The sequence below is a fragment of the Capricornis sumatraensis genome, chromosome 4, assembly GCF_032405125.1.
Source record: "Capricornis sumatraensis isolate serow.1 chromosome 4, serow.2, whole genome shotgun sequence".
NCBI classification, from domain to species: Eukaryota; Metazoa; Chordata; class Mammalia; order Artiodactyla; family Bovidae; genus Capricornis; species Capricornis sumatraensis.
In genome coordinates this window covers 158,499,107-158,515,517 of record NC_091072.1, presented here as the reverse complement: position 1 = coordinate 158,515,517, position 16,411 = coordinate 158,499,107, and the positions used below count along the sequence as shown (strand labels likewise).

The window sequence follows — 16,411 nt, the reverse complement described above, 5'->3', positions numbered from 1 at the left end:
CAATGCTGAGCAATAAGGACATTAAGTGCAATGCTGAGCAAAAGTGGTGGGATTAGACACCCTTGCCTTGTTCCTGATGTTAGGTAGAAACCACTCCATCTTAAACTGTAGCGATGTTAGCCATGGGTTTCTTGTAGATGCCCTTATTAGGTTAAGGGATTTCCTTTCTATTCCTGTTTTGCTGAATTTTTAAAACTGTGTATGTTGATTTTTGTCATATGTTTTCCTGCATCTATTCTGATGATCGTGTACTTCTCCACTATTCCATTAATATTGGGAATTACATGGACTGATTTTCAGATGCTAAGCCAATTTTTGCATCCTGGGATTAAACCCCACTTGGCCCTGATAGATTATCCCGTTTATATATGGTTCAGTTTTATTTGCCAAAATTTGTCAAGGTTTTTTTGGTATCTTTTCTTCACGAGTGCTGGTTTGTCTCAAGTTGTCTTTTCTTATAAATGCGTTTTGAGAGGGCAGCACTGGCCTGGGAAATGTGCTGGGACCTGTTTCCTTCTCGTCTGTTTTCTGACTGTTGTCACAACTACTGCTGCCGGCACTGTTACTGCCCCTACTATTGCTACCATTTTCCTTAAATGCTTGATAGAGCTCGTCTGCGAAGCCATTTAGCTTTGAAGTTTTCTTTAGGGGACTGTTTTGAATTACAAATTCAATTTAAAAAATGAATATAGAACTATTCAAGTTTTCTGTTTCTTCTTGGGTCATTTTTGGTAATTTGTGTTTTTCAACAAATTTCATTTCATCTTGGGTTTCCCTGGTGGCTCAGAAGGTAAAGCATCTGCCTGCAGTGCGGGAGACCTGGGTTCGATCCCTGGGTCAAAGAGATCCCCTGGAGAAGGAAATGGCAACCCACTCCAGTACTCTTGTCTGGAAAATTCCATGGACGGAGGAGCCTGGTAGGCTTCAGTTCATGGGGTCGCAAAGAGTCAGTCATGACTGAGCAACGTCACTTCCGTTTCATCTTAGTTATGCCTGACGCTCTTGTTACTCCTCTCTGAGGAGCCAGCATCTCCATCTGCTGTCATTTTTGTCCAGCCTGAAGAACTTCCTTTGCTGAGGAATATGTGCACTGACTCCAAATTGGGAAAGGAGTACATCAAGGCTGTATATTGTCACCCTGCTTGTTGAACTTATATGCAGAGTACATCGTGAGAAATGCTGGGCTGGATGAAGCACAAACTGGAATCAAGATTGCTGGGAAAAATATCAATAATGTGAGACATGAAGATGACACCACGCTAATGGCAGAAAGCAAAGAAGAACTAAAGAGCCTCTTGATAAAAGTGAAAGAGGAGCATGAAGAAATTGGCTTAAAGCTCAACATTCAGAAAACTAAGATCATGGCATCCGGTCCCATCACTTCATGGCAAATAGATGGGGAAACAATGGAAACAGTCAGAGACTTTATTTTGGGGGCTTCAAAATCACTGCAGATGGTGACTGCAGCCTTGAAATTTAAAGACACTTGCTCCTTGGAAGAAAAGCTATGACCAACCTAGACAACATATTAAAAAGCAGAGACATTACTTTGCTTTCAAAGGTCTGTCTAGTCAAAGCTGTGGTTTTTCCAGTAGTCATGTATGGATGTGAGAGTTGGACTATAAAGAAAGCTGAGCACTGAAGAATCGATGCTTTTGAGCTGTGGTGTTGGAGAAGACTCTTGAGGGTCCCTTGGACTGCAAGGAGATCCAACCAGTCCATCCTAAAGGAGATGAGTCCTGGGTGTTCTCTGGAAGGACTGATGCTGAAGCTGAAGCTGCAATACTTTGACTGCCTGATGCGAAGAACTGACTCATTGGAAAAGACCCTGATGCTGGGAAAGATTGAAGGCAGGAGGAGAAAGGGGACAACAGAGGATGAGATGGTTGGATGACTTCACTGACTCGATGGACATGAGTCTGAGCAACCTCTGGGAGTTGGTGATGGACAGGGAGGCCTGGCATGCTGCAGTCCATGGGGTCACAGAGAGTCGGACATGACTGAGCGACTGAACTAAGTGTACTCAAGATGGATTCCCTCAGGTTTCTTTTATTTAGAGAAGTCTTTGTTTCTCCTGCATTTTGGAATGATACTTTCTTAGACTGACAGCTCTGTGTAACCGTTCTTTCTTCCAGCACTTTACTGTTCTGTTCCACTCCTCTTGGTTCCATTGTTGGAATGAGAAGTCGTCTGTTAAGCAGTCGTCCTCTTGTGTGTGATGACTTTCTTGTTGCCCTGACTCTCAGCTTTGTGACTGTGGTGTGCCTTGGCCTGGCCTGTTTCAGGCACCTACTGCTTAGTGTTTATTTAGCATCTTAAATCTGTAAATGTGTATTTTAATCAAATTTGGGGAAATTTTGGCTCTTATATCCTCAAGATTTTTTTTCGTACCCTATTCTCTTTTTTCCTTCTGTGACTGCAGTTACATGTATGTAAGACTGTCTTATGTCTTTGAAGCTCTATTCATTTTATAAATATATGTGTATTCTGTGTTTGTTATATTTGGTGGTTTTGGTTGATTTGTATTTATATTCACTCCTTCTCCCCTCTGTCTTCTCCATAATTTTGTTAATTCCATCAAGTGATTTTTTAAAAATTTCAGGTAGTATTTTCATCATTCTAAAATTTCTGCCTAATTCTTTTTATTATATCCACTTCTCTGTGAGATTTCCTATCTTTTGACTCCTTTATATCATTGATGATGCTTATAATCATTGCTTTAAAAATTCTTATCTGATAATACCACCATTTGGCTTATTTGGGATTCCTCTCCATTGACTTTGTTTTTCTCCTTACTAATGTTTCATTTTCCTGGTTTTTCATGTTCCTGCAATTTTAGGTTCTATCTTAGAAAGTTTGAATGTTAAATCCCGGAAACTCTAACTTCTGTCATAATTATTTTTCAATGAGTGTTGTTTCTTTTGTTTTGGTAGGCGCTTATTTTAGTTGAACTGAAGCTGCATATTCTGTTTCTGGGTGGCAGTTGTGATTTTAATTCAGACCTTTTGTGTTCAGCTACACTTTTTAGTAGGTCCTGATTACGTGAGATTCAGAAACCAGCCAGAAATGTGGTGGGACAGAATTTGGGGATCTCTCTCTAGTCCCTTCTTTTTTCCAGGATTTCTGTTTCTCTCTAGGTTTATAATTTATCTGGGCTTATTAACCTTCTAGTTTTCTAAGCTACAAAGACCACTTTTTTTTTTTTTTTCCTACTGGTGCCTTTGCTATCCCTCATGTTACAGTACCCTAGCCTGGGTTAGATGCACTGAAAATATTCTTACAGCTCCTCTCTTCTCAGCATAGATCTCCCACCAGAGTTCACTCTTCAGTTGCTTTTGTGTGACATGCTTAGTTGCTCAGTTTTGTCTGACTCTTTGCAGCCTCATGGACTCCAGGCTCCTCTGTCCATGGGACTCTCCAAGCAAGAATACTGGGGTGGGTAGTCATTCCTTTCCAGGAATGGAACCCTGGTCTCCTGCACTGCAGGCAGATGCTTTACCAGCTGAGCCACCAGAGAAACCCCTACAGTGCTTTTAGGTAGCCGCTTTTGGCATTACACTCAGAGCTTGTTTTGATTATCTCTAAGAGGATTGATCCAGAAGGATCTTACTCCACCACTACTGGAAGAAGTCAAGTTAATATTTTCATATTAATTTGTAAAGCACTTTATGTTTTTAAAATATTAACAATTTGTTATGCATCATCATGAAAGATAACTTTGTAAGTCTGTTGTTTGGTTCAAACTTTTAATATTTCTGATATACAGAAATTTATTATTTTGATGTAATTAAATAAGTTTGTGATTTCTTCTCTTAAGTTTTGTTTAAAAATCCATTGTCATTCAAATACCAGATAAATATACACCTAGTTTTTTTCTTTTTTCAATGGTCCTAGTTTTTATGTTTAACTTTTTAATCTCTTTTGAGTTTATTTTTCTGTAGTATATAGATTGATGTTTTTCCCAAAGAGCAAGGTAATTTCCTAAACATAATATATGCAGCTGATCATATTTTTAATAGTAGTCATAATGTTTCCAATATAGAAAATTAATTTTTAACTTTTTAATTTTTTAAGGTGAAAATATATAGCATTAGCAAACTGTGTCAAAACAGTGCTGGAAGTCTGGAAAAGAAAGTTTGAGTAGGGAAGATGAAACTTTGTTTTGTATGTTAATAGCAAGGCATTAAACCACTGTTGCAACCTACTTGTTGTACACCTGATGAAATCACTTAGTCTATCAGTCGCTCTCTTTCTCATGACCTCATACATGGCGCTAAGAGCAGAAGTAATAACCAATCAAGCGTTAGCTGGCATAAAGTAATCATAATTGAAGTGCTGTACAAGTGTTAGCTGCTGCTGATTCTGATACTTAGGTGGTGATAAATGCAATTAAGGATAGCGGCATGGAGCTGCAGGGCAAACAGCCCTGCCTAGGGAAATAAGGGGAGGCTTCCTTGAGAGAGTGATGATTAAGTTGAGGCTTGCAAGAGCAGCAGAGTTAACTACCTAAAGTGTGGGAGATAGTCAGGGGGAATGTGGCAGTTAGCAAAGGCAGCAGCGAGTTTAAGGAACCTGCGGCAAGAAGAGCACGAGCACTTTGAGGAACCTAAGGAGCTGGGAGCAAGGGGCAGCGTGGTACGGGATAAAGTTGGAGGTGTGAATAGGGTCAAACTCTGCAGGCTGCGCTTACTGAGGGACTGTAATTTTTATCCTAAGAGTAATGGGGAGTTGTGGAAAGATTTTAAGCAAAAGAGTGATCACATTTGCATTTCAAAAAGAGCAGGCTGATTAGAGTGTGAAAACATTTCAGTGGAAGGCAACAATAGGTACAAGGAGACCAGTGAGATTATCGCAAAGATTCAAGTGAGAAAAGATGGTAGCTTGGCACCACACGAGGATGTATGAATGGATGGACAGTTGGGTGGATGGGTGCAAATGTAAACCTCGGTTGAGATGGTAGCACTACAGTCTTGTGTGTGCCTGTGTGCTAAGCCACTCAGTCGTGTTCAACTCTGCAACCCTGTGGACTGCAGCCTGCTGGGCTCTTCCCTCCAAGGGATTCTCCAGGCGAGAACACTGGAGTGGATTGCCGTGCCCTCCTCCAGGGGACCTTCCCAACTCAGGGACTGAACCTTCGTCTCTGACGTCTGTCTGCATTGGCAGGCAGGCTCTACCCTGAGCACCACCTGGGAAGCCCACTGCAGTCTTAAGGCAACTTAAGTTTGTTTCCCACTGTCCCTTTAAATTTCCTCAGTTGGATTGGTTCTTTTCCCCCTGGATGAAAAGTATGAGCAGACTGTGATTTTTCTGGTTTGTCTCGAATCACACAAACAGGCCCAGCTTACTAGTTGCAATAGTTAGCCGCAGATCATGGTCAAAGCTGTAGACCTGATTTAAATGTGAATCGTGTTCCGGCCCAGTCAGGGCCTGCTGGGGGCCACAAATGGCCTCTTCCCCTCTCCCCACTTTGCACTTCTCTTCCTTCCCCATATTGCAGACTTGGGTTCTGACTCCTCCAGGGCGGGAGTGCCTAGAGGAAGGAGAGGAAAAAAGGGGAGCAGGAATGTTCGCACTGGACTGGCTCTCCCATGAGCTGGAAACTGAATTCTCTGGGCCTAGCAAGTGTCTTTTGTCTGCAGGCGTTTCCTTTCAGGAGAGCTCTGGCTGGGTCTCTGGGTTTCGCACTTGGCTCTCACGTCTGCAGTTCTTTGATGAGGGCAAATGCATCTCCATCTCAGCTGATCACTTACTTCTTCCCTCCTCGGCCCCTGGGAACCTGGAGATAGGGAAGGAAGGCCTTCCTTTACTAAGGTCCGTTCATTCTTCCAAGTGGCCTTCTTGGGTGGGACCTGGATGAGTCTGTGTATTTGTGTGTGCTCTCCCGCGTGTGGCCCCTGTGAGATTCACAGGAGATCCTCCGTGTTATTCCCCTGCCGACTCTGAGAGTAAGCCAGCAGTCTTGCCAACACCCACTCTGCCCGCCGCCATTTTCAGTCAACGGCTGAGCAGCTCATCTACACGATTTCTGCTCTCTGATACACGGGACCCTCCGTGGCAGGAGCGCCCCGGTAGAACACTTCTTCCCACAAGGCTTGAGACGTGGGTACACATTGTCCATCCTGCTTAATGCTGGGCTTGGGGCTCTCTCAGACATAGCTAAAGCTTGTCATCCCAGATTTTCTCTCTTATTCCTCTATTTTCTGGAGCTAGAACAGGAACATCTTGGGGCTTTTATTCTGCCTACCACTCCAATCGAACTCTTCAAATAATGAATTTGAAAGAGTTATTTCAGGAGCATTAGAACTGTAATCTAATCCCTTTGTCTCTCTCTTCAGTGTATGCTACTGTGAACAGAATATAGAGACATGGAGATGTACAGTCAGTTTGTTTTTTCCTTGCTTTTAAAAAATCAATTTACAGTATTATTTTACTAAATTATTTTGTTTACCTTACATACAAAATTTCATATAAATTCACCACTGCCATTTTAGTTCAGTAGTAAACACCTAATCCATGAAGTGTTATAGAAAAAATTGTTTAAAATACTATTTTTGTTTTTTCTAATCCAGATTTGGACTTAAAACCACCACTAAAGTCAATTGGAAGCAATTTTTAACATCATTTTATGAACCTCAATATGAAGGTAGCAATAAAGCTCCCTTGACGAAAAGAAATAGGTATGTAAAAGAAAAAAAAAAAGCCTAAAGTTTGGTTACACATATCATAATATGCAAAAGGTTAGAGAATATTTGAATTACTTTTTCTTCATTTATTGAATGACAAATTAGTCTTCATTGAATAATTACAGACTTTTACATAATAATGTATAGCTTAAGCTGTAAGGTAGGTATAATTATTATTCCAACTTCTAGATGGCAGAATGAGACATGAAGGGGGTCTTCGCTAGATCATAGCTTCGTGAGTCATGGAGGCAGAATCGGAGCCTAAACGTCCTCAGTGCAGACATCCACCCCGCCAAGATCAGTCTCTGAGCATCAAGTATCTCCTTGTGGAACTGGGTACAAACGTGTGACTCCTACATGCTGTGTGGAAAAGAGCAATGTATGCTGACTTCCAGCCGCACTCTGCATGGTGCATATACTGTGGATTATTTGCCCTGAGTGCCATTATTTTCATTTTCATTCTAATGTCTGTTATACCTTGAGATGTACATTATCACATAAATTGTGGTAGGGGCCCCAAAACATAAAAACCACTTAATAATATGACATTTTAGCGTTTAGACTCTCACTCCAGGAACTATTTTGTTTGTGTTGATGTGCACCCTGTACTGATTGCCCGATATGAATCTTAAGGAAAAAAAAAAAAAAAAAACAGCCTTTATAACTTCAGCACATTCATTGAAAGCACTACGCTCTATTGTAAAGTGAAATATACCACAGGGTTAATTCCCATTTCACTAGCTCCAATCCCTGTCTCAGGGTTTATGAATATTTAATGAACTGCCCTGGTCACCGGCCTTCCAGGTATTCAGAGCCCCTCGCCCCGTGCCACGCCCCACCCCACCCCCCCACCCCCCCAGCCATACAAGCAGTGCTGTGAGTTCGTTTCTTAAGTGAAGTTACTTCTGTTTCTTTATAGTTTTCTTGTCCCACAGCACCTAGTTCAGGACTGTACAAATTAGCCTCTGAACTTTATTTACTTTAAAAAAGTAGTTCTCAACCGGGCACCATCTTGGCCCCCCAGGAGACATTTTGCCACGTCATGGGACATGTTTGGTTGTCCCAGCTGGGGCAGGGGTGCTTCCATTCTCCACTGGATGCAGCCCGGAGATGCTGCTAAACATCCCTCAGTGCACAGCATGGGACCTCCACCCCCTCTCCCCTCCTACCCCCACAACAAAGAACTGTCCGGCCCCAGCGCCAGTGGTACTGTGGGAGATAAAACTGATGCAAACATACCCATTCATGCCAGTGTTTGTAGTCTTCAGAAAAGCCAGGTTCCGAGTCACACGAAGAACGCAGACCCAGCATTTCTGCTACTTCCTATGTTCCGTAAAAGTGGTGGCAGGGGTGTGTGTGTTTGTATGTTCTCGTACAACTGGAAAAAGCTAAGACAGCCGTACAGATGCAGCAGTGAGCTCCCCTAAATGATCTGAGAGATGTTCACAGCCAGTCTGGTTCACCGCCATTCTTTATTTCGTGGGACATGTCAAACCATCTAATTGAACCCTGAAAAGGGAGGCTGGCAAGTGTACATTGCCAGGAGGTTCTTCAGCCTCCCCTGTGATCAGAATCCCCGGTGAAGTTGGCTCTGAGATCCCCGGTGGGTGATCAAACGTACATGCAGGCTGCTGGCCCTGATCTCAGGGGATGAAAGCAAGAGGCAAGTAAGGGAGATGGGCCTGATGACAGAGGTGGTCATGGCGGTCATGCCGCTGTCAACGGTGAGGGGCAGCTTGTGAAGGTCGACGTCCTCACTGTCCCAAAATGAAATGTGTGTCCTCGGTGATAATGTGGGCAAGTGGGCCACAACATGCTGCCTCTACAAGGAGGTGCTGCTTTCAGCAGTGATCTCAACAGTGATCAGTTTGTTCTCAACCATGATCTCAGCGTCTTGCCTGGTCTTTTTTTGAGACCAAAGGCCTGAACTGGCCTGACGGCTGGCCACAACTATTCGGCAAGGGAGGGGGAGAGCGATGGGGCTGCAAGACTAATTGATGCCTGTGGGAACTGCATGCAAGCTGGCTCCCTGATTAGGTACCACGTTGACTGAGTGACAGATGGGCCCACACGAGCATGTGACACTTTTTGGAAGAGGAGCCATCCAGAAATAGAGCGTTAGTATAGATGTTGTTAGGGTAATTTTCTTTTCTTTTCTTTTTTTTTTTTTTTTGCGTTAACAAAAGGTCAAGAACATTACCTTATTCCTGTCTTTCTCTTAATTTTGTAGCATCAACTTTAGAAATCAGGTTCATAAGGAAAACATTATCACGAAGTTACTTAGACATGAAGATCACTATACATCGCTGAAGAAAGCACTGCTGCTCATCAAGTCTGTAAGATTTTGAAACTCTGGTGAAAAACTCACTGTTGTGAGGAAGGCTAACACTCAACAGGACCAATAAAAACTGTATACTCATTCATTTATCACTCAACAAATATTTTTGAGCTCCCATTATATGCTATGGGCTTCTCAGGTGGCTCAGTGGTAAAGAATCTGCCTGCAATGCAGGAGATGTAGGTTTGATCCCTGGGTGGGGAAGATTCTCTGGAGAAGGAAATGACAACCCACTCTAGTATTACTGCCTGGGAAACCCCATGGACAGAAGAGCCTGGTCGGCTACAGTCCACGGGCTTGCAAAAGTTGGACAGAACTTAGCGACTAAACCACCACCACCATTATATGTTGGCGCTTATTCTGAGTGCTTAGGGATGCAAAGCCTGACGTCATGAGCTGGGTCTAGTTGGGAAGATAGGGGACATAAAGCTTACTGCAATGTAGTGAGATGAATGCCAGGGGCTGAGAACAGCATGTGTCAAGATTGGTAAGGATGGAGTGACTCATCACCATTAGCTGTATAATTAAGGACCAACCTTGACCTGTCAAGCTTTCCTCCCATCCCCACCCTAGAGTTTATGGGTTCGTAGCCAACTTGTAGCCCTGAACGGGAACATTTTCTTAGTCCCAAAATAGTCTGTGTAACTGCTTACCTGTCCTGCAAAGGGAGGCTTGTTCATGATTTTGCTTTAAACATTAGCTTCTGTCCCACTTTCACGTTCATTTTAGAAAGCAGCATTCGGATGCTTTTGGTTCAGAGCCGTGTCTCACAAGTTAGTTATTTACTGAGCACATCCAATTACTGAATCTCTAGTAAATAACCAGGAGTGCAGTGAACTACTTTGCCTCAGGCTCAAACACAGAAGAGGAGTCCCCTGGCCTCCAGGTCCCCCTGACCAAGCCTGCCACCCGGGGACAGTCTCCACTGTGGGCCGGGCTCGGAGGAGGCTCCCAGGGCCTGGAGGAGGGCTCGTCGGTTCCGGTTTGCGCTCTGCTCTGGAGGCCGCAGCTGCACGCCTCTGTCTGTCTAGAATGCTTCCGCACAGTGTGGATTCCAAGCTCTGAGTTCTGCTTTGTCCAGAGGAGATGCTCTAGCTGGTGTGCCAGGCACAGTTCATCTTCATACCTACTGACCTGTTCTCTGAGAACAGCCAGGAATAGGGAACCCATTCTACATGCCAGGCTCTGGTGGGGCTGAGATTGGAAGCAGCTGCCCCCCCGAGCTGGCGCACTTCCACCCTGCACTGAGCCGCCCGTCAGCACTTACCAGGCCTCTGCTTTAAGATAAACGAAGGCTCCCATCTGTTCACCCCCTCAACTTTATTAGTATATTGAAGAAGTAATTTAATTAAAAATGGTGAAATCTTCACCTCCGCTAATGGAGGGCTGTAATAATGCTTACTGAGCCAAATTTCAGTGACTTAACAGTCCCTGATGCACCTCTGGACAAATAGACTGATGAACGTACACAGAAGGTGGGGATTGAGTGTCTGCTCTGCGCCAGACTGAACCCACGGGTGAATAAGGTGAAGTCCCCACTGCCGTCGAGTTCACCCTCTGGAGTATCGCAGGAGAGCCACAGCCATCACGTACCAGGAGCCACAGAGGTGGGGTTTCCAATGGGGATCCCCCCACCCCACGCCTGCCAATCATTTGCCTGGGTCTTGGCCACATTCTGGGGCCTGGTAGGAGAAGGAGAGCAGAGGGAAAGAGCCAGCAGTGGGCACGGAATGGCATTTGGCCACAGAGGTCGGCCCTGGGAACCAGGACCCACTGCTGCCGTAGAGAAAGACGCAGAATTGTTAGAAGACAGGCTTTCAGCCTGCTCCGAGTTGCACACCCTGCCGAGCCGTGTGTGCTGCCTGAGTATGCCTCTGCCCTCGTGCCAAGTGGACCCCTCACTCCACTGACGTACGTTTAAGTCGAGCGTGGCTCATTTTCTAGCGCCCAGAAACAGTTTGTGCCCTGCCTGCTCATGTGCTTCATTCTCAGTGCGGTCATCTGCAGCTCGCATGATACTATGGGTAGAACGTCCCAAATAACCTTTCAGAAATTATGAGAATTCATCATAGAATTGAGAAGGTCATTGGATACAGGGTCAGTATACAAAGATCAGTAATATTTCTATAAACTGCAATAAGCAATTGGAAAAAGAAATTTTAAAATATTATTGCTAATAATCCTTAAAAAAAGAAACCCCAAATACCTGGCAATATATCTGACCGAAAATGTGCAAATCCTCTGTGTTGAAGACTTGGAAGATTGCTTATACACATAGCCACCTGCTACAAACTCAGGGTGTAGAGAAGGAAGGCATGCTTCTCAGCTCTTTCTCTGAGGCTGATGTTACCTTGATACCAAAGCCAGATGAAGAGATCACAAGAAAAACCACAGACTGATATCCTTCATGAATATAGTTGCAAGAATTCTCAAAAATATTAGCAAACCGAACCTAGCAATGTGTAAAAAGAATTAAATGCTATGGCCACACGAGGTTCATCTCAGTATGGCAAGGTTGGTTTAACTTCCAAAAGATCAATTATCATCACACACAATAGAAACAAAGGACAGATCTGCATGACCATAAATGCAGAAAAAAAAAATTTGAAAAATTCAACACTCATTCACGATAACAACTTTCAACCAACTAGGAATAGAAAGGAAATTCCCTAACCTGATAAAGGGCCTTTATGATAAACCCAAAGCTAACAGCATAGTTGGGCTTCCCTGATGGCTAGTAAAGGCTTTGCTTGCCAATGCAAGAGGCAAAGATCTCAAAGGTAGGAAAGATCCTACCCAGGGATAGGTAGGAAGGAATTGGTGATAGGTAATAGGTGATAGGTAGGAAGGATAGGTGAGAAGGAAATGGCAACCTACTCCAGCATTCTTGCCTGGGAAATCCCATGGACAGAGGAACCTGGCAGGCTATGGTCCATGGGGTTGCAAGAGTCCGTCACAATTTAGTGACTAAATAACAGCACACTTAATGACAAAAGACTGAATACTTCCCCCAAATCAGGCCGCTGCTGCTAAGTTTCTTCAGTTGTGTCTGACTCTGTGCGACCCCATAGATGGCAGCCCACCAGAGTCCCCCGTCCCTGGGGTTCTCCAGGCAAGAACACTGGAGTGGGTTGCCATTTCCTTCTCCAATGAATGGAAGTGAAAAGTGGAAGTGAAGTTGCTCAGTCATGTCCAACTCTTCACAACACCATGGACTGCAGCCCACCAGGCTCCTCCATCCATGGGATTTTCCAGGCAAGAGTACTGGAGTGGGTTGCCATTGCCTTCTCCGCCCAAAATCAGGAAAAACACAATAATGTCAGCTCTAGCTACTTCTTTCCAACATTATACTGAAGTTCTAGATGATGTAATCAGGAAAGAAAAGAAATAAAAGGCATATACATTGGGAAGAAAAAAGTAAGACTGTCTTTAATCACGGACCACTTGGTCTTGTAATAGAAAATTCTAAGGAATGCACTCACACACAAACTGCTAGAGCTAATAAATGAATTCATCAAAGTTACAGGATACAAGCTCCATGGACAAAAATCGGTTGTATTTCCATGAATTAGCAATGAACAGTCTGAAAATAAACTTCAGTAAGCAGTTCCATTCACAGCAGCATGAAAAGAATAAAAAACATAGAAGTAAATTTAACAAAAGAAGGCCAGGTTTGTGTACTGAAAATTATAAAACATGGTAAAAAGTAAAAGAAGATGTAAATAAGTGAAGAGACATTTAATATTCATGGATTAGAACACTCAGTATTATTAAGGTGGCAATTCTCCCCAGATTGATCTGTAGACTCAATGAAAGCCCATCAAAATTCCAGCTGGCCTTTTTTTTTTTTTTTTGCAGAAATTGTAAATCTGATCTTAGCATTCATTTGGAAATGCAAAGGTTGCAGAATAGCTAAAATAATTTTGGAAACAAAGAGTGACGTTAGAGTACTTAAACTTCCAGATTTTGAATCACAGGAGAAAGTTAGAGTAATAAAGACAGGGTGGTACAGGAGGCATGGGATAGACATTGACCAATAGAACATAATTGAGGGTATGGAAATAACCCCTCACATTGATGGTCAATTAGTTTTCAACCAATTCAGCAGGTGAAAGAATAATCTTTTCAACAAATGGTGCTGAGACAAGTGGGTATGCCAACGAAAGTCATATAGTCAAAGCTATGGTTTTCCATTAGTCATGAACGGATGTGAGCGTTGGACCATAAATAAAGCTGAGGACCAAAGAATTGATGTTTTCAAATTGTGGTGGTGGAGAAGAACTCTTGAGAGTCCCTTGGACTGCATGGAGATCAAACCCATCAATCCTAAAGGAAATCAACCCTGAGTACTCATTGGAAGGACTGATACTAAAGCTGAAGCTCCAGTACTTCGGCTACCTGATATGAAGAGCCAACTCTTGGAAAACACCCTGATGATGGGAAAGATTGAGGGCAGGAGGATAAGGGGTTGACAGAATGAGACAGTTGGATGACATCACCGACTTAATGGGTGTGAGTTTGAGCAAACTCTGGGAGATAGTGAAGGACAGAGAAGACCGGAGTGCTGCAGTCCATGGGGTCACAAAGATTCTGTCACGACTTAGTGACTGAACAATGCAAAAAGATGAAGTTAGACCTATTCTTTACATTATATACAAAAATTAAAACGGACCATAAACCTAAATATAAGAGCTAAAACAGTAAAAGTCTTAGAAGACATATGTGTAATTCTTTGTGACCTTGTGTTAGGCAAAGATTTTTTTAGATGTGATTCTAAAAGCATGATCCACAAAACAACAAAATGTATAAACTGGACTAATTTAGAATTAAAAGCTTTTGTTCTTCAGAAGATACCATTAAGGAGGTGAAAAGACCACAAACTGGGAGAAAACGTATGCAAATTCTATATCTGGTAAAGGACTTATATCTAGAATATATGAGAACTCTTAGAACTCAATAAGAAGACTACCCAAATTTAAAACGGACAAGACTTTAATAGACATTTCACCAAAGAAGATATAGGGATACCCAGTTGACACTGGAAGCGGAGCTCGACATTGTTAGTCATCAGGGAAATGCAAATTAATAGGGCAGTGAGATACCACCTCACACCCCCTGGAGTGGCTACTGTCAGCAAGACAGATAGTAAGTGCTGGTGATGCTGTGCCAATGGCACTTACACACCCCCGGTGGGGTCATACAATGGTACGACTGCTACAGAAAACAACAGAGCCATGTCCTAACAATTTAAAACAGATTTACTACATAACCCAGGAATTCCACTCCTAGATATGTCTGCCCAAGAGAAATGAAAACATATGTCCACACAAAGGCTTGTGTGCAAGAGTCCACAGTAACATTATTCCTCATTTCCAAACTGGAAACAGTCCAAATGTTCATCAACTTATGATAATACAAAACGTGCCGTATCATACAATGGAATAGTAGTAACCGGAATAAAAAGAACAAAATACCGATCCATGCAACATCATGGATGAGCCTCACAAACGTTATACCTGTTGAAAGAAGGCAGATGGAAGGTGCATACAGATAAAATGTTGTACAAGTCTATTTACATGAAATATCCGGAAAAAAAGCAAACATGTGTAGGGATAGAAACTAGATTAGTCCCTTAGGGTAGGGTAGATAGGATAGTGACAGCAAATGGGCACAGGGTTTCTTTGGGGTGATGGAAATACTCGAATTAGAGAGTGATAATGGTTGATTTTAGAACTTACACCCCCAAAAGATGTGCTTTTCGTTACAGGAGACTGGAATGCAAAAGTAGGAAGTCAAGAAACAAAACGCCTGGAGTAACAGGCAAATTTGGCCTTGGAATATGGAATGAAGCAGGGCAAAGGCTAACAGAGTTTTGCCAAGAGAACGCACTGGTCATAGCAAACACCCTCTTCCAACAACACAAGAGAAGACTCTACACATGGACATCACCAGATGTTCAACACCGAAATCAGACTGATTATATTCTTTGCAGCCAAAGATGGAGAAGCTCAGTCAGCAAAAACAAGACCAGGAGCTGACTGTGGCTCAGATCATGAACTCCTTATTACCAAATTCAGACTTAAATTGAAGAAAGTAGGGAAAACCACCAAACCATTCAGGTATGACCTAAATCAAATCCCTTATGATTATACAGGAAGTGAGAAATAGATTCAAGGGACTAGATCTGATAAATAGAGTGCCTGATGAACTATGGATGGAGGTTTGTGACATTGTACAGAAGACAGGGATCAAGACCATCCCCATGGAAAAGAAATGCAAAAAAGCAAAATGGCTGTCTGGGGAGGCCTTGCAAATAGCTGTGAAGAGGAGAGAAGTGAAAAGCAAAGGAGAAAAGGAAAGATATAGGCATCTAAATGCAGAGTTCCAAAGAATAGCAAGAAGAGATAAGAAAGCCTTCCTCAGCGATCAATGCAAAGAAACAACAGAATGGCAAACACTAAAGATCTCTTCAAGAAAATTAGAGATACCAAGGGAACATTTTGTGCAAAGATGGGCTCAATAAAGAACAGAAATGGTATGGACCTAACAGAAGCAGAAGATATTAAGAAGAGGTGGCAAGAATACACAGAAGAACTGTACAAAAAAGATCTTCACAACCCGGATAATCACGATGGTGTGATCACTCACCTAGAGCCAGACATCCTGGAATGTGAAGTCAAGTGGACCTTAGAAAGCATCACTACAAACAAAGCTAGTGATGGAATTCCAGTAGAGCTATTTCAAATCCTAAAAGATGATGCTGTGAAAGTGATGCACTCAATATGCCAGCAAATTTGGAAAACTCAGCAGTGGCCACAGGACTTGAAAAGGTCAGTTTTCATTCCAATTGCAAAGAGAGGCAATACCAAAGAATGCTCAAACTACCTCACAATTGCACTCATCTCACATGCTAGTAAAGTAATGCTCAAAATTCTCCAAGCCAGGCTTCAGCAATATGTGAAGCGTGAACTTCCAGATGTTCAAGCTGGTTTTAGAAAAGGCAGAAGAACCAGAGATCAAATTGCCAACATCTGCTGGATCATCGAAAGAGGAAGAGGGTTCCAGAAAAACATCTATTTCTGCTTTATTGACTATGCCAAAGGCTTTGACTGTGGATCACAATAAACTGCGGAATATTCTGAAAGAGCTGGTCATACCAGACCACCTGACCTGCCTCTTGAGAAACCTATATGCAGGTCAGGAAGCAACAGTTAGAACTGGACATGGAACAACAGACTGGTTCCAAATAGGAAAAGGAGTATGTCAAGGCTGTATATTGTCACCCTGCTTATTTAACTTCCATGCAGAGTACATCATGAGAAACGCTGGGCTGGAAGAAGCACAAGCTGGAATCAAGATTGCCGGGAGAAATATCAATAACCTCAGATAT

At 42.8% G+C, this 16,411-nt stretch overlaps 1 protein-coding gene across 1 annotated transcript in view; it reads left to right on the top strand.

Moving 5' to 3' along the window:
- The window catches only part of EFCAB6 (EF-hand calcium binding domain 6), a 232,641-nt gene that overhangs the window by 87,924 nt on the left and 128,306 nt on the right, over positions 1-16,411 (top strand). Inside the window, exons 11-12 of the mRNA XM_068971554.1 lie at positions 6,570-6,677; positions 8,914-9,019. Of these exons, the coding sequence (XP_068827655.1) occupies positions 6,570-6,677; positions 8,914-9,019 (214 nt within the window). The remainder of the gene's footprint in view (positions 1-6,569; positions 6,678-8,913; positions 9,020-16,411) is intronic.